The sequence below is a fragment of the Bos mutus genome, chromosome 28, assembly GCF_027580195.1.
Source record: "Bos mutus isolate GX-2022 chromosome 28, NWIPB_WYAK_1.1, whole genome shotgun sequence".
Classification (NCBI taxonomy): domain Eukaryota; kingdom Metazoa; phylum Chordata; class Mammalia; order Artiodactyla; family Bovidae; genus Bos; species Bos mutus.
Window position 1 is genome coordinate 36,935,376 of NC_091644.1, and position 25,787 is coordinate 36,961,162.

General features: G+C 44.3%; 1 protein-coding gene across 2 annotated transcripts in view; it reads left to right on the forward strand.

The window, feature by feature from the left end:
* NID1 (nidogen 1) overlaps positions 1-25,787 on the forward strand; it is a 97,884-nt gene that overhangs the window by 67,258 nt on the left and 4,839 nt on the right. Inside the window, exons 11-17 of one of the 2 annotated variants that reach the window (XM_070364769.1) lie at positions 79-228; positions 1,620-1,742; positions 10,190-10,405; positions 12,783-12,955; positions 18,568-18,694; positions 23,672-23,843; positions 25,017-25,174. In XM_070364769.1, the coding sequence (XP_070220870.1) occupies positions 79-228; positions 1,620-1,742; positions 10,190-10,405; positions 12,783-12,955; positions 18,568-18,694; positions 23,672-23,843; positions 25,017-25,174 (1,119 nt within the window). Of the gene's footprint in view, positions 1-78; positions 229-1,619; positions 1,743-10,186; positions 10,406-12,782; positions 12,956-18,567; positions 18,695-23,671; positions 23,844-25,016; positions 25,175-25,787 lie in introns of both variants that reach the window. The other variant, XM_005905645.3, reaches the window with a different exon arrangement.

Sequence of the window (25,787 nt, forward strand, 5' to 3'; positions counted from 1 at the left end):
TGGACTACACTGCTTGGAAGGCCTGGGGACTGCTTAGGGGACTCACCTAAACACTGTGTGTTAACTTTCTGTCTGAAGCTGCCGTGGGCCTGCGCCCCGTCAACCACTGCGAGACTGGCCTTCACGACTGTGACATCCCCCAGCGGGCCCGGTGCATCTACATGGGCGGCTCCTCCTACACCTGCTCCTGCCTCCCAGGCTTCTCTGGGGATGGCCGAGCCTGCCAAGGTGCGTGGTTGCTCTGACTTTCCTTTCTGTGAGACCTGAAACAATTCCCCAGGTGATGCTTATCATATGCTAGTTACTCACCCACCTCTGAATCCAAGAGAATTATTCTCTCTAGGAAACAGCAACCCACTCCAGTATTCTTGCCTGGGAAATCCCATGGCCAGAGGACCCTGGCAGGCTACAGTCCATGGGGTCACAAACACAACTTAGCAACTAAACAACAACAAAATCTGTCAACTCTATTGAGTAAACAGGCTGCATTTTGTGTCTCTGGTAGTTTGAATTATGCATTTTATTTGGGGAGCTGTGTCTTGTTGGAGAAGACACCTGTTCTCCCTGTACTATTTGTTCCATGTCACTTGCTTGTTCAGGCATAATTAAACGCCTGCTGTCTGCTAGGGACTAAGGAGATTGTTTGTCTTTCATGAAAAGACTAACAATGCTTACACACATGTAACTTAAAGTCCAGCCTTTTATTCACTAAGATATATACAGTTGTTCCGGAGAAGGCAATGGCAGCCCACTCGAGTACTCTTGCCTGGAAAATCCCATGGATGGAGGAGCCTGGAAGGGTCAGACACGACTGAGCGACTTCACTTTCACTTTTCACTTTCATGCATTGGAGAAGAAAATGGCAACCCACTCCAGTGTTCTTGCCTGGAGAATCCCAGGGACGGGGGAGCCTGGTGGGCTGCTGTCTAAGGGTGACTTAGCAGCAGCAGCAGCAGCATACAGTTGTTCATCTGGCCTCCTCTAATTTTGTGCTTCCCCAAAAATTAAGTCCCCTTTTTGACTGCAGAGGCAGAGAATAAATGACTCATAAAATTCTCTCAGATCTCAGATAGCCGATCGCTGGTGGCCAGCATGCTGTTCAAGATAGTTTGAAATAAGATAACTCTGAACAAAGTTTCCTGGTCCCTTGGTTTGCAAAATTACTTAACATTATGCCCTAGAGTATTTCTGGAAAGTCCAAGCCTTTCTAAGAGATCATGATTTCTGAAATACTTTTTCTTTGTTACTGAGAATATGAATTTTCTCTGGTCTCTGAGATTTTTCTGTCAATCAATTAATCATCTGTCTCTCAACTCTTAGACATTTTTGAAGCTCTCATTTATAAGAAGGAAATAATGAATAAAAATCCTTTCATTTTTTTTCCTTTTGTATGCTTGATTTTTCATGAAAACATCAAAGTGAAATGCATTTGTAAATGCACTAGATAGAAATCGATGAATCAGTGTTTTTATAATTAATGTTTAGTGAGTTCTTAAATCGTGGTTCCCAGATCAGAAATTGGGTCCCTAAAAATGGAGAGCGAGTGGCTTATATTATTGTGTAAACTAGGAATTCTGGAAGAAATCTCAGTCTCCCTGGGCTTGGTGGCTGTCTTGCAGATGTGGATGAATGCCAGCCAAGCCGATGCCACCCCGATGCTTTCTGCTACAACACGCCAGGGTCCTTCACGTGCCGCTGCAAATCTGGTTACCAAGGAGACGGCTTCCATTGTGTGCCTGGAGGTGAGGTGTTGGGGTGTTTGGAGTAGATAGGTCTTTGCTGTCTGTATCCATGAGTATATAGCTCTGGGAGAGAAGACAAGGTGGGTATGTGGGAGGCTCGTGGAGAGCTGAGGTGGGTGATCAGAGCACAGCTGTGGTTTTGAGCAGTACAGTTGTGTACTGCACAGTTCCAAGGGTACCACACCTAGATCAGAGGAGTAAGAACGGATCTGTATTATTCAGGGTTCTCCAGAGAAGTAGATCTAATGAACGTGTGTGTGTGTGTGTGTGTGTGTGTGGAGAGAGAGAGAGAGAGAGAAATGTATTTATTTACATATAAAGAGATTTATTAGAAGGAATTGACCCACACACAGTTATAGAGGTCCGTTAGTTGCAAGGACTGTAGTCAGCAGGCTGGAGACCCAGGGATAGCCAGTGTTTCTGTTCAAGTCCAAAGGCAACAAAAAGCTCATGCTCCATTCATAGGTCATCAAGAAGGGAGAATTCTTTTTTACTTGAGGAAGGGTCCACATTTGTGTTCAATTCTGGCCTTCAACTGATTGGATGAGGCCCACCCACGTAAGGGAGGGCTATCTGCTTTACCTACTTTATGGAGTGAAAGGTTAGTCTCAGGCAAAAATACCCTCACAGAAACCACCCAGAATAATGTTTGACCAAATATCTGGGCATTCTGTGGCCCAATCGAGTTGACACCTAGAATTAACCATTGCAGGTTCTGAAGAGTCATGGGGAGCAGAGCTGGGGTGGGGGTGAGGAAGGTGAAGGCCCACCAGTTATGGGAACAGGCAGACTTAGGACTCTTCAGAATTGTCTGTATTACCTGTTATACCTGGACTGTGGAGCTTCTAAAGTTGCCTACTGACCTGAGACTTCTGTGATCATCTCGTTAGACCATAGGACAATGATGGCCCTAGTTCTGTACCTGGAATGATCCTGGATCTCAGCAAACACTTTTGAATGAATACATATCATTGGCTGCCTTTTGTATGGCGCCTACTGTGTGCTGGGTACTTTATCTCCCGTTTCATGTAATGTTCCTAATCATCTCTTTAAAGCAAGTAGTATTACTATTTCTATTTATATAAAGGACGCTAAAACATAAAGAAATAAAAGCACAGTCAAAATCCCAGAGGTCGTAAGTGCCAGAACTAAGACTAAACTCTGCCCAATGGACTCTAACCTGAATTCACTTCCCCAAATCACGTGGTAACCTGTCATGAGATTAAGGATGCATTTGACACCTCTGACTGGAGTTAACCAGTTGTGCTGGTATTTACTTTAATTGTTGCTACTGTTGTTGGTCAAGTATATTTATCAATGTTTCAATAAGAAATACATGGAACTTCCCACATAACCACTTTTCTGAGTGATTAAGAACTGTTTCAATGTCTGTCTCCTCCACTAGCCTTGAGTGCTTTGAGCATAGGTACCTGTGCATTTTATTTTCCTGTTTCCAGTGTCCAGCAGAATTACGTGGTCCATGGTAGGGCTCGTGGTTCTTTATAGTTATCAAGGAAATAAGTGACTACATTAGTTTCCATTCCTACTGTGGTATATACAAGTATTTATTTATTCATACTCTCAGCAGGACTGGTGTGACTGGTTTTTAGAATAGTTGAGGATCTAAAATGAGAAAAATATTAAATTAAGTTTAAATTTTGATGCATAATACTACATATTGCTGGTCTAAATTGTTTTCTTCTGGTTAGGACAGAGGTCCATAAACTATGACTCGCAGGTCAAATCTGGCCCACTGCCTGTGTTTTGAAAATAAAGTTTTATTGGAACACGCAGGCTCTTTAGTTTAGGAATAGTGTACAACTGCTTTCATTCCATAAAGGCAGAGGTCAGTAGTTGCGGCAGAGCCTTCAAGGCCTGCAAAACCTGAAATATTTCCTACGTGGCCCTTGACAGAAAAAATTTACCAACCCCCAGCCTAGATGAGCCCAGGCAGCATCAACCTTTTGTGCCTGAAATTAATTAAGACATTCCAGCAACTATTAAAAATGACTAAGTCACTATTTCCTTAGGCTTCCTTCACATCTTTCCAGTTCAAAAGGAAGCAGATGTTTCATTTTTTTTATTTTTGCTTTTTTGACCCAACTCCTTGCCCCCTTGGCTCTGTTGACTACACAGAAACAAACCCAGACCTGTAGCCTGGGATACAAGAGCAGATAAAACCAATCAGGGTTCTTTGCTAGGATTGTTTTGGTATTTAATCCTGTTTTCTCAAGAAATTCATCATCTATTTATATGCTCGAGAGAGAATGTACTTTAGAAATATACATGTCTCCATCAAGTATTGTTTCTAAGAGAAAAGAAATCTAAGAGACTACCAACAGGAGAGGTGGACAAATGAGTTTGGGTACAATTCATACCATGAAGTAATATATAGCAGTAGTCGAAATGAGTGAACTAAAGGGAATTCCTAGTGGTCCGGGGGTTAGGACTGTGCACTTTGACTGCCGTGGACCTGGGTTCAGTCCCTGCTCAGGGAACTAGGATCCCGCAAGCCATACAGTGTGGCCCCCAAAATTAATTAATTAAATGAATGAACTAGAGTTAATGAATAAATCTCAACAGTCTATTGGGCAAAAAATGTAGTCATAGAAAGCTCTCACTTTTCGAGATGGCCCACACTCTGTGTCTCTCTCTCTCGATAAATTTACTTCTTACCTATTAAAAAAATAGTCACAAAAGAATATAGGCAGTGTGCTTACATTTATATAAAATATAAGTCTATATGAAAAGAAACCTGCATATGTATATACATATGCCATAAAATGATAAACTGCACACATGAGAATGAGAAGCCAAAACCTCAGGATAAAGGTTACCTTCTATGACAGGAGAGGAAACTGGGGTTAGGGAACCTTGCTGCATTTGTATTTCTAATGGATTTCCAGTTGGAATAGGAACCCTGAGGTTTTCATCATGTTTTTTAAAATTTTAAAAGACTACCTAATGAAATATTGACAAATGAATACCTAATGAAATATTGACAAAAAAATTAAGTATAGTATCATTCAAACTCCTATTGCCAAATGTAATGAAGTGTAGGGATTAGACATTCAGCATTTTTTGATACCTACTCTATACAGAGGGGATTGATTTTTAAATAAAAAACTAGCTTTAGAGGTTAGTCAGTTAAGGTCATGGCTATTGCAGTATCAACCAACGATAAGCAAAACAGAAAAAAATGATGACTTGTTCTCTGCTGCCCTTCTGCACGCTTTGCCCAAAATGCGTGTGTGGATTGTGAAATCAGCTTAGTGGGTTGTTATTACCATTTTCATTTGAACGGAATGGAATGAAATAGGAACCAATAATCAAGAAGATAGAGTATGCAGAGTATGTGCAGTAGGAATAAGTCTTGTCTCATGAAATGATAGTTGTATATCCTTGTCCAGTGCATGACTGAGTTGTATGCACATGTGTTTATGTGTAAATGTGTGTATGTGTATATGTCCTGAATTGCAGAGTGGAATGCATTTCTATGGATCATGGTCAGGAAGTTTGAAAACTGCCATATTAGTTATCTATGTCTCTGAAACAAATTATCCCCCAGAGTTAGCAGCTTAAAATAGTGAATGTATATTACCTCACAGTTTCTGTGGGTCAAGGATTTAGGAGCATAGCTTGTTTTTCTATCTGTAGTTCCCTCTGCCGTCCCTTTCTTATCCTTCATCTATTGAAGGACCTCCTGCCATTCTCTTTGTCCTCAGTTTGAGAAAAGTCACCCCAGACTCCCTGATGTTCCCCAGATTAGTATATCCTCAAGCAAATAAAGAGACGAGTAAAGAGAGGAAAGAATAAATAAAGATGAGTAAAGAGAGTAGATGAGTAAAGACTAAGGAGAATCTTGCCTCAGCTGTCATTTTATCAACCAGCAGCCAGGACGGGATATGTGTCTTTACCATCCCACCCCTGCCCCACCCATAGTGGGACCCTCCCCATGCGGGCCTGGAGGGGCCGCTGTGGGCCAGGCTGAGAAGCCATTCCCAGGAGCACAGTGATAACATAAGCACAGCCTCCGTAAACACACTTGAAGTTCTGTTTCCTGTGGCACCATTGAGGTCTCCCCCCACTGTTACGTAAGTTCAAGATATAGCACTTCACAGTTCCACTGGAAATTCTAGATCACTGGAGATTTCGTGTATTGGCTCACACAGTCCTGTCAGCCACAGAAAAGAGAGGTACCCCCATTCCCTTAAAAGTTTGGTTTTGTTGACAGTATACAGAACACCAGGCGTGTTTTCTGATTGGAAAGGCAACACCAAATATAGATGCTGACAGAAGGAAAACAAGTTTGTGGGCCACAGATAATTTCAGTGAGTGTGTTAAGCCAGTGTGTATGTGTGTGTGTGTGTGTGTGTGAGAGAGAGAGAGAGAGAGAGACCACAGACAGGCCGTCCTGGGCACGGGGCATGTGTGTGCAGAGGGCCAGGGGCTGGGCTGGGGATCCAGAGACCTGGATTCTAGCTTGAGCTAAAGCATTTGCTAGTGCTGTGGCCTGGGGGAGCCGATCCAAACTTCAATTCTCTCATTTGACGTAAAAGCCATAGTTGCCTGTTGCACAGGATTATAGCGAGAATTAAGTGAACCCTGTGTGAACAGACACAGCTGGTATAGAAACTAAAACCCTGTACAAATGTAAGATACTGAGGATGTAAGCAAGCCCTACCCCTAAGAGTGAGCGGGACCAACATTTTTATTATCAACCGGATGGCTTATTTTGTATCTTTGTTTGGTTATTCCTACATCAAATACTTTTTGTTTGTTTTTCTTTTTTTTAACTGAGGTATACTGAAGGATAGGGAAGCCTGGTGTGCTGCAGTCCATGGGGTCACAAAGAGCTGGACACGACTGGGTGACTGAACAAAAACAGTTGATTTACAGTGTGTGCTAATCTCTGCTGTACAGTGAGGTGGCTCAGTTTCACACATATGGACATTCTTTTTTTTTATATTCTTTACCATTCTGATTTATCACAGAATATTGAATGTAGTTCACTATGCTGTACAGTAGGACCTTGTTTTTGGTTTTTCTATTAGCCTTTGGGACAAACGAGCAGACCCAGTTGCCCCTTGCCAGGCTCAACACACACTTTTCTGGCGGGCTTACTGCTTGTAATCAAGGGGGCGGCCACATCCAGCAGGCTGACGTGAGAACTGGCAGTGCAGACAAAGGCACTTGAAACACTCACTGGCAGCACACCCCGAATGGCGCTGCGAAGGCCTGGTGAGGATACAGTCACAGATGAACATGGAGTGCAGGGCTTAAAATTCCAGCCGTGCACATTGTCTCAGCACATTCCACTCTTGTCTCATATAATACCAGGGGATTAGTTACTCCTGACATCACTGGTTGACCGGCATTGCTGACAAGAGCAGAAGTGGTGGCACTGAGGAACAAAAACACTTTTTAGATGTAAAATTCTATGAAATATGTAATATAGTATTATCTGTTCTATTATTACTATATATATGGTATTAACACAGTAATATATTAATACATGAGTATTTATATGAGGTTTCTCCCTAATGTAACTAGCAATGTCCTAGAGCCAGGGTTGAAAGCTACATCCCCCACAGGCCAAATGTGGCCCACCGTTTGTGTCTGTTAATAAAGTTTTATTGAAACACACATTCGTTTATATATTAAACTTGGATGCTTTCATGCCACATCCATAGAATTGAATTGTGACAGAGATCATATGGCCCACAAAACCCAAATGTTTACTCTCTGCTCCTTAGCAGAAAAAGTCAGTAGAGCCCTGCCCTGGATTGTATAACCACAGTCTTCCAATAAAGATTAAAATAAAAAAGGACTCCACCACACCTTTGCTCTCCAAGCCCTACAGAGAGGATATTTTGGGAATTCCCTGATGGTCCAATGGCTAGGACTGCATAGTCTCACTGCCAAGAACTCGGGTTTGATCCCTGGTTGGGGAACTAAGATTCTGCAAGCCATGTGGTGCAGCCAAGAAAAAAAAGGAAAGGATGTCTTGTGTATCTTTTGTGACATAGGCTCTCCTGTCAAGCAGTGACTCACTGGATTGTCACTCTGTGTTTGCTTGTTCCCTTCCCTCCATGAGCTCCTTGAGGGCAGGACCTGGGAGTTATTCCCATGTGCATCCCGACTCCAGCCCAGGAAGTGCTTCCCAAGTCAAGGCTAAGGGGATGTAGTCACTCACTGTCTTCTCAGAGCCTAAAATCTGCTCAGGGACACAGACAGGGAGCAGCCTCTGAGTCTCAGCATCAGAGTGACGAGAACCCAGAGCACCCTGGGAACTCTTGGAGGGCCTGAGAAGCCTTCCTGGAGGGAGCACGTGCCTGAGCTAATTCTTAAAGGATTCACCGAAGGAGGAGGAGGGGGAGTCACACAATAAATGAAAGGATGGATGAATGGGGGAATGGAAAGGCCTGCAAAAGAAGGGCAGCTGCCATCGTTCGGTTTGGCTGAAGTGTGGCTCTCGGCTGTGCCTGGGCATCTCTACATGGAGGATGCTGCACAGGCCATGGCGACGCTGACCTGTCTGCATCTGTCTGATGCTATCGTGGCTAAGCTCTAGTCAGTATGGAAGCGGCTTTTGTTGTTGTTGTTTGGTTGTTTAGTCATGTCTGACTCTTTGTGACCCGTGTACTGCAGCACACCAGGCTCCTCTGTCCTTCACTATCTCCTGGAGTTTGCTAAAGTTAATGTCCATTGAGTCAGTGATGCCATCCAACCATCTCATTCTCTGGTGCCCCCTTCTCCTTTTGCCTTCAGTCTTTCCCAGCATCAGGGTCTTTTCCAATGAGCTGGCTCTTCATATCAGGTAGCCAAAGTATTGGAGCTTCAGCTCAGCATCAGTTCTTCCAATGAATGTTCGGGGTTGATTCCCTTTAGGATTGGCTGGTTTGATCTCCTTGCTGTCCAGGGGATTCTCAAGAGTCTTCTCCAACACCACAGTTCAAAAGCATCAATTATTTGGTGCTCAGCTATCTTTATGGTCCAACTCTCACATCCATAATTAAAAGGAAACACACGTATGCTGGTAAATGTGCCCTATGGTCACCCATATCTTTGACCTGGACTCAGTGTGGCTAATCAAGAAGCTGGTAATGACAAAAAGAACACATTTAAGAAAAATTTAAAGTTTCTTAAAACAAATGTCAGTGCTGTCCATAAAGTGATGAATAGTAAACAAAATGTGGTGTGGACATGCAATAGAATATTATTCAGCTATGAATAGAGAACTAAGCCCTGTCACATGGCCACAGTATGGATGAACCTTGAAGACAGCCTGCTGAGTGAAAGCAGCTGGACACAGAAGGTCACACATTGTAAGATTCCATTTATGAGAACAAACCAAAATAGGTAAATCCATAGAGACAGAAGCAGACTTGTGGTTGCCAGGGGCTGGGAGGAAGGAAGAAGTGGAGACAGCTAGTTAATAGATCTGGGATTTCCTTTTGAGGTAAGGAAAATGTGTTGCTACTACTAGAGGGAGGTGGTGGTCACTCAGCATTGTGACTGCACTAAATACCCCTGAATTATTCATTGTAAAACGGCTGATTATATATTATGTCAATTTTGCCTCTGTTTTTCAAAACTGAAAAAATAAATGGCCTAGAAAGGAAAAGAAAATGCAGACATACTCTTCTTGACTGTTAAGTCCACTAATTAATAATGATGTTTAAAATTTTTAATTAATAAAACATCTGGGATTAACATATAGACACTTCTATATATAAGATAATCAACAAGGGCCTACCGTAGAGCACAAGGAACTCCACTCAATACACTGTAATAACCTGTACGGGAAAAGAATCTGAAGAAGAGTACATATATGTATATGTATAACGGAATCACTTAGCTGTAGACTTGAAACTAACACAACAGTGTAAATCAACTGTACTCCAATATAAAGTAAAAATTAAATTAAAAAAATTTTAAATAAGCTCTAAGGATATATTGCATGACATAGGGAATATAGAGCTTTTGAGGTGGCTCATGGTAAGGAATCTGCCTGCCAAGAAGGATACTCAAGTTCGATCCCTGGGTCAGGAAGATCCCCTGGAGGAGGAAATGGCAACCCACTCCAGTATTCTTGCCTGGGAAATGCCATGGACAGAGGACCCCTGTCCGGCTACAGTCCATGGTGTCACAAAGAGTCAGACATGACTGAGCGACTGAACAACAATAGCAACAACATAGAGAATAAAATCAGTATTTTATAATAGGTTTAAAAGGAGTATAATCTATAAAAATTTTGAATCATTGTCATGTACCTGAAACTAATAGAATATTGTAAGCCAACATCCTTCAATAAAGGTGAACAAAAAATTTTTTTTTAATTAATAAAACAAAACGGGGCAATGACCAGGCAGCTCCCCAGGTTCCGAGCTGGGTGCAGGGGCTTGAACTGACGACCCTCTTTTTGCCCCTCTCTCTAACAGTAGTGGAGAAAACCCGATGCCAGCATGAGCGGGAGCACATCCTGGGGACGGCGGACTCCTCGCGGCCCCGGCCCCCTGGGCTCTTCGTCCCCGAATGTGATGAGCATGGACAGTACGTGCCCACCCAGTGCCACAGCAGCACTGGCTACTGCTGGTGTGTGGACCGCGACGGCCGAGAGGTGCAGGGGACCAGGACTAGGTCTGGGATGAGGCCACCTTGTAAGTCAGAGAGCGCGCCGGAGATGGGATGTCCGGGCGTCCGCGAGCATTGTTGGGGACCCTTGCCTGGGGCACAGCTGGCGCTTTCTGCCTGCCCTGAATCCTGACCTGCTCCACTGACTCAAAGCCCGTCCCGTCCCTTCCTCTCTCCCGTCTGCAGCCCCCTTTTCCATCTCCCTGTAACTCACAGCCCTCTTCACCATCTCTCTCCCCACTCACCCTCTCTCTCCTCTCACCCTTTTCTTTTCCTTTTCGGTGCAAACCTGTCTTGTGCAAATGATGGGCAGGGCCTGCTGGATAAGATTGCAGTTGATAGCAGAAAGTGTGTGTGTGCGCTTGGGGCTCCTCTGGGTAAACCCTGCGCTGGGCAGCCTGGCCTTTCAGTGGCTCTGTGCTGGGGCATGGCAGGCATGGGAGAGACCAACCAGAGCCCCTCCTCAGCACCCTGTTACTCAGGCATGGAACTCTTAGTCACACCAGCCTCCTGCAAGGTTGTGCCTGGACCTTTAGGTGCTTGATCCATTTGTAATGATGCCAGGAACCAACAGCCACAAAGGTTTCTGCCAGCTGGCTCTGCGACAATCCGTGCTGGTAGGAAGGCGTCAAGTTGGGACTAGGGCCAGGCTGTGTGACACTGGACAGACACTTGCCTGAGTTTTGGCGCCCTTGACTTCAACATCTCACTTGAGCAAAATAATCTCTAAGATGTTTCTCAGCTCTAAAATTCAGTCCCAGATGTAGAAAAGGCTAATTGTCACAAGTTACCGAAATCGAATATAATCATTCTTGACATCTCCATTCACCAGATAGCCAATAATCATAAATTGATCCCCTACCAGATAGTTTCCCAGAGCTGCTAAGAGGCTGCTAAGAAGGGATCACTCACAAACTTCATTATCCCACCCAGCCAGCATTAACCTGGTGTGTCAGATGCCATGGTCTTGCAGGCATCTGCAGAGGGAAAGGCCCCAGTGTGGGCCCTAGAACCTCAGGGGCCAGGGAAGCAGAGGCAGGCTAGGGAAAGGAACCCTCAGAGAGAGGCAGACCAAGGACCACAGTGTCCCTGACCTGGGGGGTCGTGGGCTGGCCAGGGAAGGCTTTGCAGGCAATACCGCCTGACCCAAGGCCTTGACAGGACCAGAGTCACCTGCACTGGGGAAGTGGGGTTGAGGAGATCTGTGCTCCAGTGTCAGGAGCGCGTTGAGGGGCAGGAAGGAAGCCATCAGGAGTTTGTGTCCCATGCCGGGGGAGCAGAGTGGAAGTGAGGACATCAGAGGCTCTGCGCAGGGATCTGGCTTGATCCTGAGAACAGGGGAGGGGAGCCCAGGAAGGGTTTTGAGCAGGTGCTGATGTGACCAGGTTTCAGTTTTAGAAGAGCTGAGAGGAAGGAATGAGACCATGGCCATGGGGAGCCGGGGGCTGCTGCAGTATTTACAGTTAAGCCAGGTGAGAAATGGCGAGGGTTGACCTGCACCTCAGGGATAGATTCTAGAGATTTAAAGAGATCCACCAGATTGGTTTATGTCACTGAGTGGGTATAACAGGCAAGATGGACCAGAGGAAAGAACTGAAAATGATCTTGGCCATGACCTGGTTCCACCCTCTCACTGCAGAGGTCCATAATGTGTCCACGTGGTGAGTGGCAGGACCAGGTCGGGGACCCAGGTTCCCCGACACCCTCTGTGTGTTCCTTACCCTCAGCCAGGGTGCATGTCCCCTCCTGGGAGATTCTGCCAGGTGAACCAGAGCTCTGCTGGGCATGCAGCTCAGCAGGGAGGCAAGGCTGCGTCTAAGGGAGGATGAGCCTCCCGCCTCGTTTTGTCCTGGAAAGTCCAGAAGGACTCTGTTCCTGCTTGTGGGGCCTGAGACCCTCCTGCCCCCATGGGATGGGGTGAGCGGGCAAGTCCACTCTGATGGACTTGCCTAGACTTTCAAGTCCACTGGGCATGAAAATACTCAGCAGCTTCCCGTGGGGGTGCGAGTTCCCTGTGGCCAGGATTTCGGGGTTTCTGCTGTCTCTTTGTTTTGGATCGCTGCCACAGCCTGGATGCCCAGCATCCAGAGCAGGGCACCCATAGCCAGGTTAGTTCCATTGAGGGAGAGGCTGAGCTGTTTTTTCCACTTGACGTTTAATGTTATACTCAAGCCCTGTGTCATCTTCATCACAAACGCCTTCTGATTGGCTGTGGTCCTTCTGTTCCTTGTGCTCTCAGATATTAATAGGCACATGTGACTGTGCAGTTTGTGGTGCCGAGAAGGTGGCGTGACCAGGCGTGTGGGTGCACGTGTATGAGTCCGTGTGTGTGTGCCCACACACGTGTATTTGTGCATTCCTGCTGCATTCGGGCCTTGCTCAATGCCGTCTCCCGCCACCCAGGTCTGAGTACAGTGGCTCCTCCAGTTCACTATGGACCCCCGGTCCCTACCACTGTGATCCCCCTGCCTCCTGGGACCCATCTACTCTTCGCCCAGACAGGGAAGATAGAGCGCCTTCCCCTGGAGGGAAGCACCATGACCAAGTCGGAAGCCAAGACACTGCTTCACGCCCCGGTGAGTGTTGGCTGATGGCACTTCAGTGACAATTTCTGCTTCCATGACCTGGAGCAACAAGCAGGGTGTGGTCAGACCAGGGACTGGGACTAGATCCCTGGACCTAGGGCCTCTTCATTCTGTGTGACCCTGGGTGTCTATCTCTAAATAAGACCACTTTACTTCTAAGTCCCCTCCCCTCCCTCCAGAAGATTCAAGGGTGGGAACAGAAACGGAATGCCTGCTAGAGACCACTTTGGAATCTGACCCCTAGTGGAGGGCATCACCTGTGCTTACTGTATCTTATCTGCGAGCATCTGTCAGGTTTGATCTCACCATCCCTGCTAAATTCACAAAATGACTCATCTTTTGGCAGCAACTCAACTCAAGATCTTCATGTCTGCCTGGAGGCAGTAACCAGAGCTTTTCAAAGCTTCAAAGATGTGTTTTGTGAGCTAGGGAATTTTTGTCTGTTAGATAGAGGTCGGACACTCTGAGAAGCTGTTGTTTTATCTGGGATCCTGACCTTCTGCCAGGAAATCAAACTTAAGACCTGGTGGAGGCTTCCAACTGTGGACTACAGGGGTGCCAGGACACTGGTGGGCCATCAGGGTCCTCTAAGGAGGGGAGAAGTAGCAGTGAGTGGTCCATCAGGCCTTGGAGATTGGCCTTGGAGATGAAAGTCCAGCAGAAATCCTCATCACCCCTCAGTGCTGGTTGCAGAGCCTTCTTGAAAATTCTGGATAGAAATGTTGCTTTCTTCTCGTCTTCCTTCCCCACTCCCCTGTCTCTGCTGCCTGCCCTATTTTCTCTTCCTGCATCAATCTCCACATCATAGGTACCACACACGGCCACACCGCTCTTCTTTTTGACCAAGGTCAAAAAAAGTCTGCAAAGTAAAAATGCTTCTTTTTTTAAATTTTATTTTATTGAAGTATAGTTGATTTACAATGTCGTGTTAATTTCTGTTGTACAGCAAAGTGACTCCGTTATACACACACACACATATATACATGGTTTTTCACACCCTTTTCCATTATGGTTTCTCACAGGATATTGAATGTAGTTCCCTATGCTATACAGTAGGGCCTTGTTGTTTATCCATTCTCTACACAATAGTTTTTATCTGCTAATCCCAAACTCCCGTTCCTGCCCCTTCACACCCCACTGCCCTGGCGACCACAAGTCTGCTCTCTGTCTGGGTGTGTTTCTGTTTCATAGATAAGCTCACTTGTGTCATATTTTAGATTCCACATGTGAGTGATGTCGTATGGTATTCATCTTTCTGTTTCTGGCTTACTAACTTACTAGAGATGGTAATCTTTAGGTCCATCCATGGTAAAAAATGCTTTTCAAAAGCCTCTTGCAAAGCAGCCTTGATTGTTCTTCCCCAGCACAAAGCCCTCTGATGGATTCCCCTTTCACCCAGAGGGAAAAAAAATCAGTTATTTTCGTGGCCTTTGGCTACCTGTCCCAACCCCATTTCCTGCAGCTGCCCCCTCACTCACTGGCCGCAGCCCTCTGGCCTTCCAGCTGATCCTCAACTCGCCGCACACACGTGCACCTCAGGGCATTTGCATCTGCTGGCCCCTGCCTGCAGTTTTCTCGCTCTAGACCCTGGCACGGCTCACATGTACGTTGCACGGTTGACATGTACATAGACACGGCCACATGTACCTTACACAAACTTCTGCTGCACATCACCTCTGGGAGAAGCCTGTCCTGGCTGCCCTGTTCAGACTGCAGCCTCCAGTCACCCTTCTCTGTCTTTTAGCAAACACTCAGCACTACTCCTCAGGGTACATGTTCTGTATCTCATGTATCTCTTCCCACCAAGAATAGAGACCTGGATGGACCTAATGTCTGTCATATAGAGTGAAATAAATCAGAGAAAAACAAGTATCATACACTAAAGCATGTGTGTGGAATCTAGGAAAATGGTACAGATGAACCTATTTGCAACACAGGAATAGACACAGGCATAGGGAACGGATGAGTGGATGGGGTGGGGTTGGGGGATGGCAGGCAAGATGAACTGGGAGATTGGGATTGACATGGGCACTCCCATGTGTAAAACAGATAGCTGATGGGAACCTGCTGTCTTGCACAGGGAGCTCAGCTCAGTGCTGTGATGACCTAGAGGGGATGGGCAGGAGCTCAGCTCAGTGCTGTGATGACCTAGAGGGGATGGGCAGCGGGGAGGTCCAAGAGAGAGGAGATAGCCGTATACCTATGGCTGATTCACTTTGTTGTGCAGCAGAAACTAACGCAGCATTGTAAAGCAGCTATACCCCAATTAAAAAAAAGACTGTAAGCACACCAAGACCAGAAGTTGTCCGTCTGTTTCATGGAGGTGTTTGTTTCAAATGCTGTTTCCAGACCCCAAACAGTGTTTGGCACTTGAGAAGTATTTACTGAAGGAATGCATAAGTGATCTTTATGATTTCCTATTACCTCACTGAAGCACAAATCCCTCAAGGGTCAATCATTGTTCTTCTCTTATATCCACCAGCACATACTCCCAGGTAGTAGGAGTCGGGAAAGCCATTCCCCCAACACCCAGGGGAGAGGCTTAAATGTCAAATGAGGCTGTGAGAAGCAGGAAACTGAGATGTGATCCATGGAGGGGAAGGTGCTGAAACAATATTCACTGTGTCTTTCCTATCTATTATCTATCTATCAATCATTTATCCATTTATGGATACATCCATCTAGCTATCTGTTTTTACCACCTAGGTATTTTAGTTTAACTGTACCTAATGCCACCGTTCAGTGGCATTAAATCCCACCGTCATCACCATCCATTGTCCCAAACTGAAACTCTGGATCCATTCACTAATGCTCCCTCCTCCTCCACCAGTCTTCTGCAACCTCATTCTACTTTCTATGAATTAGCCTGTTCTAGGGAAACTCCTCTAAGTGGAATCATGCAGTGCTTGGTCTCTTGTAACTGGCTTACTTCACTTAACATAATATCTTCAGATTTCATCCATATTGTGACATGTGTCAGAATTTTCTTCCTTTTTATGACTGAGTAATAGTCCATCATATGGATATTTCATATTTTGTTTATCTGTTCATCAGTGGAGAACTTGGGCTGCTTCTGCTTTTTGACTATTGTGATTAATGTTTCTATAAACATGGGTTTATAAACATCTGTTCAAGTCCTTACTTTCACTTCTTTTGGAAATAAACCAGACATGAAATTACATGGTAATTCTACTTTTAATTTTTTGAGGAACTGCCATACTGTTTTCCTTAGCAACTGCACCATTTTGCATTCCCACCACCAGAGCACAAAAATTCCAAATTTCCCTGCTACTTTGCTAACACATTATTATTTTTTTTTAATTGTAGCCATACTAATATGTGTGAAGTGGTATTTTGTGATTTTGATTTGCATTTCTCTAGTTGGTAAAGAATGCATCTGCAATGCAGGAGACCCCAGTTCAATTCCTGGATCAGGAAGATCCCCTGGAGAAAGGATAGGCTACCCCCTCCAGTATTATTGGGCTTCCCTTGTAGCTCAGCTGGTAAAGAATCCTCCTGCAATGTGGGAGACCTGGGTTCGATCCCTGGATTGGGAAGATCCCCTGGAGAAGGGAAAGGCTACCCACTCCAGGATTCTGGCCTGGAGAATTCCATGGACTATATAATCCATGGGGTCACAAAGAGTTGGACACGACTGAGTGACTTTCACTTCACATTCACAAGGATTGTGAATGAGATGTTCAGGTCAGTTCAGTTCAGTTGCTCAGTCCTGTCCGACTCTTTGCAACCCCATGGACTGCAGACGCCAGGCCTCCCTGTCCATCACCAACTCTCAGAGCTTACTCAAACTCATGTCCATTCAGTCGGTGATGCCATCCAACCATCTCATCCTCTGTCATCCCCTTCTCCTCCCACCTTCAATCTTTCCCAGCATCAGAGTCTTTTCCAATGAGTCACTTCTTTGTATCAGGTGGTCAGAGTATTGGAGTTTCAGCTTCAGCATCAGTGCTTCCAATGAGTATTCAGGACCTATTTCCTTTAGGATGGACTGGTTGGATCTCCTTGCAGTCCAAGGGACTCTCAAGAGTCTCCTCCAACACCACAGTTCAAAAGCATCAATTCTTTGGTGCTCAGCTTTCTTTATAGTCCAACTCTCACATCCATACATGACCACTGGAAAAACCATAGCTTTGACTAGATGGACATTTGTTAGCATCTTTTCATGTGCTTAAGGGCCACTTATATATCTTCTTTGGAAAAATATCTATTCATATCCTTTGCCCATTTTGTGGTTATTTTGTTGTTGTTACTGAGCTGTAGGAGTTCTTCATATATTTTATCAACCCCTCATCAGATACATGACTTGCAAATATTTCCTCACCTTCCATGAGTTGGTTACCTTTTCACTTTGTTGACTGTATCTTTTACTGAACAAAAGTTTTCCATTTTGATAAGATCCAATTTATCTATTTTTTGCTTTTGATGTCATAGCCAAGAAATTATTGCCAAATCAAACACTATGAGGCTTTCAACCATGTTTTCTTCTAAGAAATTTATAGTTTTAATGGTTACATTTGGGTTTCTGATTCATCTTGAGCTTATTTTTGTATACGGTGTAAGGTGAGGGTCTCTGTGTCCTTTATGACCTGACCTCTAAAGGGGAAGTGTGTGCTGATAACTGGTTCTCTCCTAAAACATCTTCCTGGTCTTTTACTTCTGTGGTGTCCAGGGGCTTTACTTATGTTTCCATATATATTTTCGAGTGAACTTGTAAGTTTCTACTTTATAAAAAGGAAAGAAAGAAAAGCCTTCTGGGATTTTGATATGGATAGCATTGGATCTTTGATCCATTAAACTAACATCTCTTCATTTATTTGCATCTTCTTTAATTTTGGTATGCAATGTCTTATAGTATTCAGCCTAAAATATTTTGGTTTTGTTGCTATTATAAACATTATTATCTTAAAATCCTACTTCTTGCTGGTATGTTGAAATACAGTTTTATGTTGATCTTGGATTCTGAAACCTTGCTAGATTCAATTATTAATTAAAATATTAGTATAGATTCCCCAGGAGTTTCTACATAAATAATCATATTGTCTTAAAATAGAATCATTTTACTTCTTCCTTTCCAATATTTATGTGTTTTATTTCTTTTTTATGATCTTCAGTTTGTCAAAGGTTTCTTAGATAATATACAAAAAGCATTATCCATAAAAGAATAATAAATTGGACTTTACAAAAATTGAAAACTTTTGCTCCCAAAAAACATCATTTAAGAAAATGAAAAAGTGCTATTTGCTGAGAGAAACTGAAGCAGGTTGCCATGCCCTCCTCCAGGGCATCTTCCTGACCCAGGGATCAAACCCATGTGTCTTACGTCTCCTGCGTTGGCAGATGGGTTCTTTACCACCAGCGCCACCTGGGAAGCCCCATACGTATACATACTTATATGACAACAGGTTTTTATCTGAAGTTTATAAAAAACTCCTGCCACTCGATAATTTAATTTTAAAAATGGACAAAAGACTCGAAGACACTTCATTTTGAAAGGTGTCCAAATGCCTGTAAGCACATGAAAGATCCCTACTATCATGAGGCGCGAGTAGAGGGACCCTCTCACCACTGGTCTACACTTCCAGGGTAAAGTCATCATCGGACTGGCCTTCGACTGTGTGGACAAGATGGTTTACTGGACCGACATCAGTCAACCTTCCATCGGGAGAGCCAGTCTGCATGGCGGAGAGCCAGCCACCATCGTTCGACAAGGTGGGCAAGCAAGCATTCTGGGTTTTGCTTTTAGTAGCCCACGTGGCTCTTGGGGGAGAGAGCAGAGTCGTGTGGTGTATGGTTGCTTGCAGGATATGGTGATTGGAGATGGGTTGGGTTCTCGGGCCCAAACATCACCCTTTCTAGCCTTCTCTGAATAGTCCAAGGACTCATCACTAAATCATGAACATCTTAGCTGGGATGTGTTGCTGAAATAAAATTAAAACAGGGTAAGTGTCCATGCCTGTCTCTGAAAGCGTATGTAGCCAGTTTTAAGGAATAATAAAGGCTAAACTCAACCATCTGGTTTGGATATATGCATCTCCCTCTGGCTGCTGAGCCTCGAGTTGATTCTCAGACTGTCTGCCCCTTGGGGTGGTCCATGAGGCAATAAACAGAAAAATCATAAAGATGGGAGGGTCACAAGCATATTGGCAAATACTGTCCCTGAGAGGTGAGTCTATTCCCAAGACAGTTTTCAATTTGAAGGGTTATCACTTCAACCTGTAACCTCATGGTGGGGTGGGTCTCCTCTATTCCATCTCACCCTCACTGGACCTTGCTCAGATTGCCAGAGGAGTACAGCAAAGTAGGCTGAACTTTTACAGATATTTCTGTTTCTGTTGCATCACTAATGGTAAACCACATGACACTTTGGCACAGCCTACCCCTTAACATTTAACCTCAATTCCTTAACTTATGGGTGCCAATTTAAGCCAAGGACTCTATTATTTTAATGCCTACAGTCAATAAGTCAAGACTATTTTAAATGAATATGTTTTATCAAGATTCAAGTCCATTATGACAAAAAGTCCAAGGACCTGTAAAAATTCTCCTCTACTGAAAAGGTCAAATATTGCACATTGCTCAGTCTGTGACTTAACCAGCTGCCTTGCAGATATTTTCAGTCAAAAAACATTGCCTTGCCAATGAGATGTGCTATGTAAAATCATCTTGTTTTCTCTGCAAAACACTCAAAGGTACATCTTTAAGGACTTCCTGGCTTGGGGGAAAAAGCAAAGATACATCTTTAAAATATTTGAGCCTCTTTGGTATTTCTTTTTACTGATGCTTGGGGCTGAGTGTTATTGTTCAGTTGCCAAGTTGTGTCTGACTCTTTGCAACCCCATGGACTGCAGCATGCCAGGCCTCCCTGTCCCTTACCATCTCCTGGAGTTTGCTCAAACTCATGTCCATTGAGTCAGTGATGCCATCCAACCATCTCATTCTCTGTCATCCCCTTCTCTTCCTGCCTTCAGTCTTTCCCAGCATCAGGGTCTTTTCCAATGAGTCTGCTTTTAGCATCAAGTGGCTTAAGTTTTGGAGCTTCAGCTTCAGCATCAGTCCTTCCAGTGAATATTCAGGTTGATTTCCTTTAGGATTGGCTGGTTTGATCTCCTTGCAGTCCAAAGAACTCTCAAGAGTCCTCTCCAGCACCACAATTCAAAAGTATCAGTTCTTTGGCACTCAGCCCTCTTTATGGTCCAACGCTCACATCTGAATATGACTCCTGGAAAAACCAAAGCCTTGACTAGACGAACCTTTGTCAGCAAAGTCATGTCTCTGTTTTTTAATACTCTGTCTAGGTTTGTCATAGCTTTTCTTCCAAGGGCTAGGTGTAGCTTTTCTAATTTAACATCTCTCTAACAACTTTTGATAGTGTCAGAAGTGCCTGTGGAACAGCCGCTGGGATATATTTTTCCTTCCTTGGCTCCTTCATAAGAGATAATATAGCAGGAATTAAGCTGAGGTTGAGTTACACAGGTCGACTATGGACACAGACCTCAAATACTTTTCTGGAAGCCAACGTGCTATTTAAATAATGTCTGCTAGTTTTCATGGCTTGCTTTAATGAATAGAATGAAGTTTCTAATGAATACAAGTTTGAAGATGACTTTTTGCATCTTAATGCTGTTGAAAATGTTGTTTCTATTATCTGTAATTTGACTTCAAAACCCACAGGAAGTGGGGAGTAGGTCATCGTTTGCTATTTCCTGTTGTTTTTGGAACTGATAATGATCCAAGAAAGCATTAAGACCAGTAAGAAACATTCCAGACAAAAGCCCACTGTGAAAATACAGAATTAAATCAGAATGTGATCTTTGTAGAAGAAAGATCACTAGGAATACATTGTCCTTTTAATTTCAAAAAAGAGAAAGAAGCTTCCACTTACATTCTCATCATGGTATTTTCCTAGCGAGTGAAAATGGTAGTGGGTATCTTTTCTTTTTCTTCCTAATTTCATAATGTCTGAATCCCGGGCTTCTCTGTTTTTCCTTGAGTTAAAGTCCTAGCCAGATATCTTTAATAAGTATCATCATCTGTTTCCTTTTGATATAATCAGTGTGGAATATATAGCCCTGCAATTTTCCCATCTTGTCCTGACTCACAGTAAAGAATGAGGTTTTCCAGGCCTTTCCTTTTGGCTCCTTAGCCTTTAAAGAAGTTTTTTTCTGGTTGGGGGAGGAGTTCTGGTTGCTCTTGGGTTTGACGTCAAGACCAGGCTGTTTCTAAAAAGACAATTGGCATGGAGTTCCTTCCGGGAACTTGTAAAGATACTCTTGTTAAACAGTCTTCCCTGGTCCCACCATGTCTGAATAGCCTGTGCCTCTCAGACAGGATGTACTCGTTCCAAATATACCCTAGAATGATTTCTTCTGATTTTGTCTGAAGGTCTGAAGGGGTCTTTGGAAGTCAGTCTCATTGTCCCTTTGCCTCCAAGGATGTGGGAAATATTTTCAGTTGGTTCAGTCGCTCAGTTGTGTCCGACTCTTTGTGACCCCATGGACTGCAGCACACCAGGCTTCCCTGTCCATCACCAACTCCCGGAGCTTACCCAAACTCATGTCCATTGAGTCAGTGATGCCATCCAACCATCTCATCCTCTGTCATGCCCTTCTCCTCCCACCTTCAATCTTTCCCAGCTTCAGGGTCTTTCAAATGAGTCAGTTCTTCGGATCAGGTGGCCAAAATATTAGAGCTTCATCTTCAGCATCAGTCCTTCCAATGAATATTCAGGACCTATTTCCTTTAGGATGGACCGGTTGGATCTGCTTGCTGTCCAAAGAACTCTCAAGAGTCTTCTCCAACACCACAGTTCAAAAGCATCAGTTCTTTGGCACTCAGCTTTCTTTATAGTCCAACTCTCTCATCCATACATGACTACTGGAAAAACCATAGCTTTGACTAGATGGAGCTTTGTTAGCAAAGTAATGTCTCTGCTTTTTATTATGCTGTCTAGGTTGGTCATAGCTTTTCTTCCAAGGAGCAAGTGTCTTTTAATTTCATGGCTGCAGTCAGCATCTGCAGGGATTTTGGAGCCCCACAAAATAAAGTCTGTCACTGTTTCCATTGTTTCCCCATCTACTTGCCATGAAGTGATGGGACCAGATGCCATGATCTTCGTTTTCTGAATGTTGAGTTTTAAACCAGCATTTTCACTCTCTTCTTTCATTAAGAGGCTCTTTAGTTCTTCTTCGCTTTCTGCCATAAGGGTGGTGTCATCTGCATATCTGAGGTTATTGCTATTTCTCCTGGCAATCTTGATTCCAGCTTGTGCTTCATCCAGCCCGGCATTTCTCATGATGTTCTCTGCATATATAAGTTTAAATAAACAGGGTGACAATATACATCCTTGATGTTGTCCTTTCCCCATTTGGAACCAGTTTGTTATACTTTATAAATCTTTGCTTTGGGTTGGAATAATAAAGACCTTGTTTAGAATTAGAAACAATTGTTTCTAACTCTTAATAAGCTTTCTCTGGTGGGAGTCCTTCAGGGGGGCTTGGATGTTTCCATCATTCATAGTCATGATCATCGTAGGAGTTTAGTGAAAGCTGATACGGAGGGGGCTGAGGGTTGGGACTGCTTCGCTATTGATGAAAGAACACAGTGTTGCAGGGCTGGTTTCATACCAAGTCCCTGGGGCAGGGTAGCTCCATCCTTGGCTCTTCCCCTTCCTGTTACCACTTCCAGCCATACTAAATGACCTTCACCTCCATAATCAGCAGAGGGGAAGAGTCCAAGGTGACCCCAGTAAAACCCTTTGGTTGTATTTATAGTCAGGAAACCATTGCAGTCTTGAACTCCTGATTAGGTTTGGTGGGTGCTAAAGGCTCCCATTGCAGTCAGCTTATACTGTGGTAACCCCTGGCTTGAAAATCAGTTACTTAGAGCCTAGTAAAGACTTCTGGGGTGTTATTTGCAATCACTGATACCCCTTCTTTGTACTCTTAACACTTGTATGAAAGTAATAACAGCTGTGATTTCTTGCATATATTATTTCTTGGCAATGACCTATTTTCCTCCGTTAATGAATAAGATAAGTCTGTCCCATTCCCCATCTTTAGATCTTCCTGTGCCTCCCCTTTACATAAGAGATAAGCTCTAAGCTTGTTAACACATGCATCCTAACTTCATCTCTGGCCACTCTCCACCCTCGGGGTCTCCAGCCACACAGAATGACATTGTATACTTCAAGCCATATCCATTCTTCCTTTATATCAGTGTACTGGTCTCACTACTCGGAAAACCTTGACCAGGGTCTTTGCCTGAGAAAGTCCTGTTGCTCCTGCAGTAGCCAGCCTTATGAGGCATTGCCTCCCCCAGGAAGTGTTCCTTGGTCTCCCCAGGCTAAGTCCAGTGTTCCTGCTCCATGCTCCCACAGAGCCTGGAACTCAGTCTGAATTGTGCTTGGCCGTGGGCTCCTTGAACAACCACAGCTGCAGCATCCGTATGGGTCGGGTTCCCAGTATGGTACACATCCGTCCATTCGCCATATGGACATCCATCAAGGGAACGAGTAGCCCCGTAACGTTTGTCACTAAGTGTTGTTTATCTTAACAAGCATTTAACACTCCCATTGGTTTTCTCAAAGTGCAAGGGTTGGATGCCAGATGAAAAAGCGCTGAGTAATCAGAAAAACCTCATCTTACTCGTTTAAAAAAAACATCAGTAATGTTTGGTATTTACTTCTAGATCTTGGCAGCCCCGAAGGCATTGCTCTTGACCACCTTGGGCGCAACATCTTCTGGACGGATTCTCAACTGGATCGGATCGAAGTTGCGAAGCTAGATGGGACCCAGCGCCGGGTGCTGTTTGAGACTGACTTGGTGAATCCCAGAGGCATCGTAACAGATTCCGTGAGAGGGTGCGTGCATGCTAAGTCGCTTCAGTCGTGTCCAGCTCTGTGTGACCCTGTGGACTATAGCCCGCCAGGCTCCTCTGTCCTTGGAATTCTCCAGGCAAGGACACTGGGATGGGATCTTGCCACCAGGGAAGCCCCTGTGAAAGGGTATCTCTGTGTAAATCTGTGTGTGTGTCTCTTCTATTTGCATCTGCCCTTGTGCATATTCTCAAAGTTCGACTGTAACTCCAGCATTGCTGTCCTGAAATGAATGAGTTTAGGATGAATGAGGCCACAATTGGTGGCTTCTAGATATCTGAGGTGAAGCCAGAACATTTATTATAATCCACTGGAATCATGAACTCAGTACCATGCTCCACTTTCAAATCTTCTACCAAGAGCTTTGTAAGTTGACGGCTCAGAAATTGGATATTTCCACTTGGATTGAATGTTAATCAAATATTTGAGTTGTATCAACCCCAGAAGAATATCAAGGGAGCATCAGTGTCCCCCTGGGGCTCCTTCCGGGGGCCCAACCCAGCATGAACACCTTGGAGGCCCTCCCTAGGGGTTTTGTGAGCACATTCTTTCCCTCACTGCAGGCTCTGAGTCTTACACCCTAGGCCCATGTCTCCTTGATGCTTTGACGTGAGACCACATCTCTTGTTCTGTGGCTGTTTGGCCGCCTCTCTGATTTCAGGTGCCTTGACCACTTATCCTGCCAGCATTGCTTCTGGGCTTCATCCTCTGGGTCTGCTGTGCCTTCCTGAGTGCTGACAGCATATGAGAATCCACATGTGTTTATGTCAGTTATGGTGCTCTGTTTTTAAAAAACAGTTTCATTGAGATATGTCAGTTATATTTAAGGGAAGTGAAGTTGTTATTAACAGAACAATTCAAGTGAAAAACCAAATAGAAGGATCTTTACAAAGGCAATGTGTCTTGGCACCTCCAGATTCTTTATAGCCATTAATTTTTATTTTATTTTTAAATTTCTTGGTTGCACTGTATGACCTGCAGGATCTTAATTCCCTGGCCAGGTATTGAACTCATGCCCCCTGCAGTGGAAATGCAAAGTTCTAACCCCTGGACTGCCAGGGAATTCCCTATCATAGGTTCTTTTTAAGTGTCTTTAAGTGAACTTTTTCTCATACATCTTCATTGTTTCTCTTCCGCTTTCATTTCCTTTTGCTCCAGGAATCTTTATTGGACGGATTGGAACAGAGATAACCCCAAAATTGAAACTTCCTACATGGATGGCACAAACCGGAGGATCCTGGTGCAGGACGACCTGGGCTTGCCCAATGGGCTGACCTTCGATGCCTACTCGTCTCAGCTCTGCTGGGTGGATGCAGGTGACGGAAAGCCCCAGGCCTGGCTCCTGGGTTTTTTACCGTTTTTTACCAAATAATCATTGTTACCCACTGTACTATCAAGAGTAGCTATTGTGGGGAATAAGGCATAAGATAACTGCTTTTTTTCTGCACAAACATCAGCTGCATATCTTTGCTCTAAAACTGTTTCCCTCAGCTTGATGTAGCCCAGGGAGTATTCTCAATCTTCCAGGTCAGGGGTCAGCAAACTACAGCCTTGGGCCAAATGGTTTGGCCACCTGTTTTGGTATAACCTGGGAGCTGTAAAAGGTTTTCACATTTTTAAATGTTACATTTTAAAAGCTTATGCAAATTCTTATATAATGTCCTCGATTTCACCTCTTGGCTCACACAACCTAAAATAGTTACTATCTGGCCCTTTAAGAAAAAGTTTGCTGACCCCCAAGAGCCTGTCCTCATCCTGGTACCTATTAAGCAATTCATGACTTACATTTTTGTAGCTCCTGCTTGTCCCCAAGGAGGGCTAAGGCAGGACTTGAAGCCAAGGAAGATAAAGTAAGGCAGTCCCGATGTGTGCTCCTGCCTGGGCAGATATGGGGTGCCCCTGATGTGGGCAGGATGCTCAGTTGGGAAA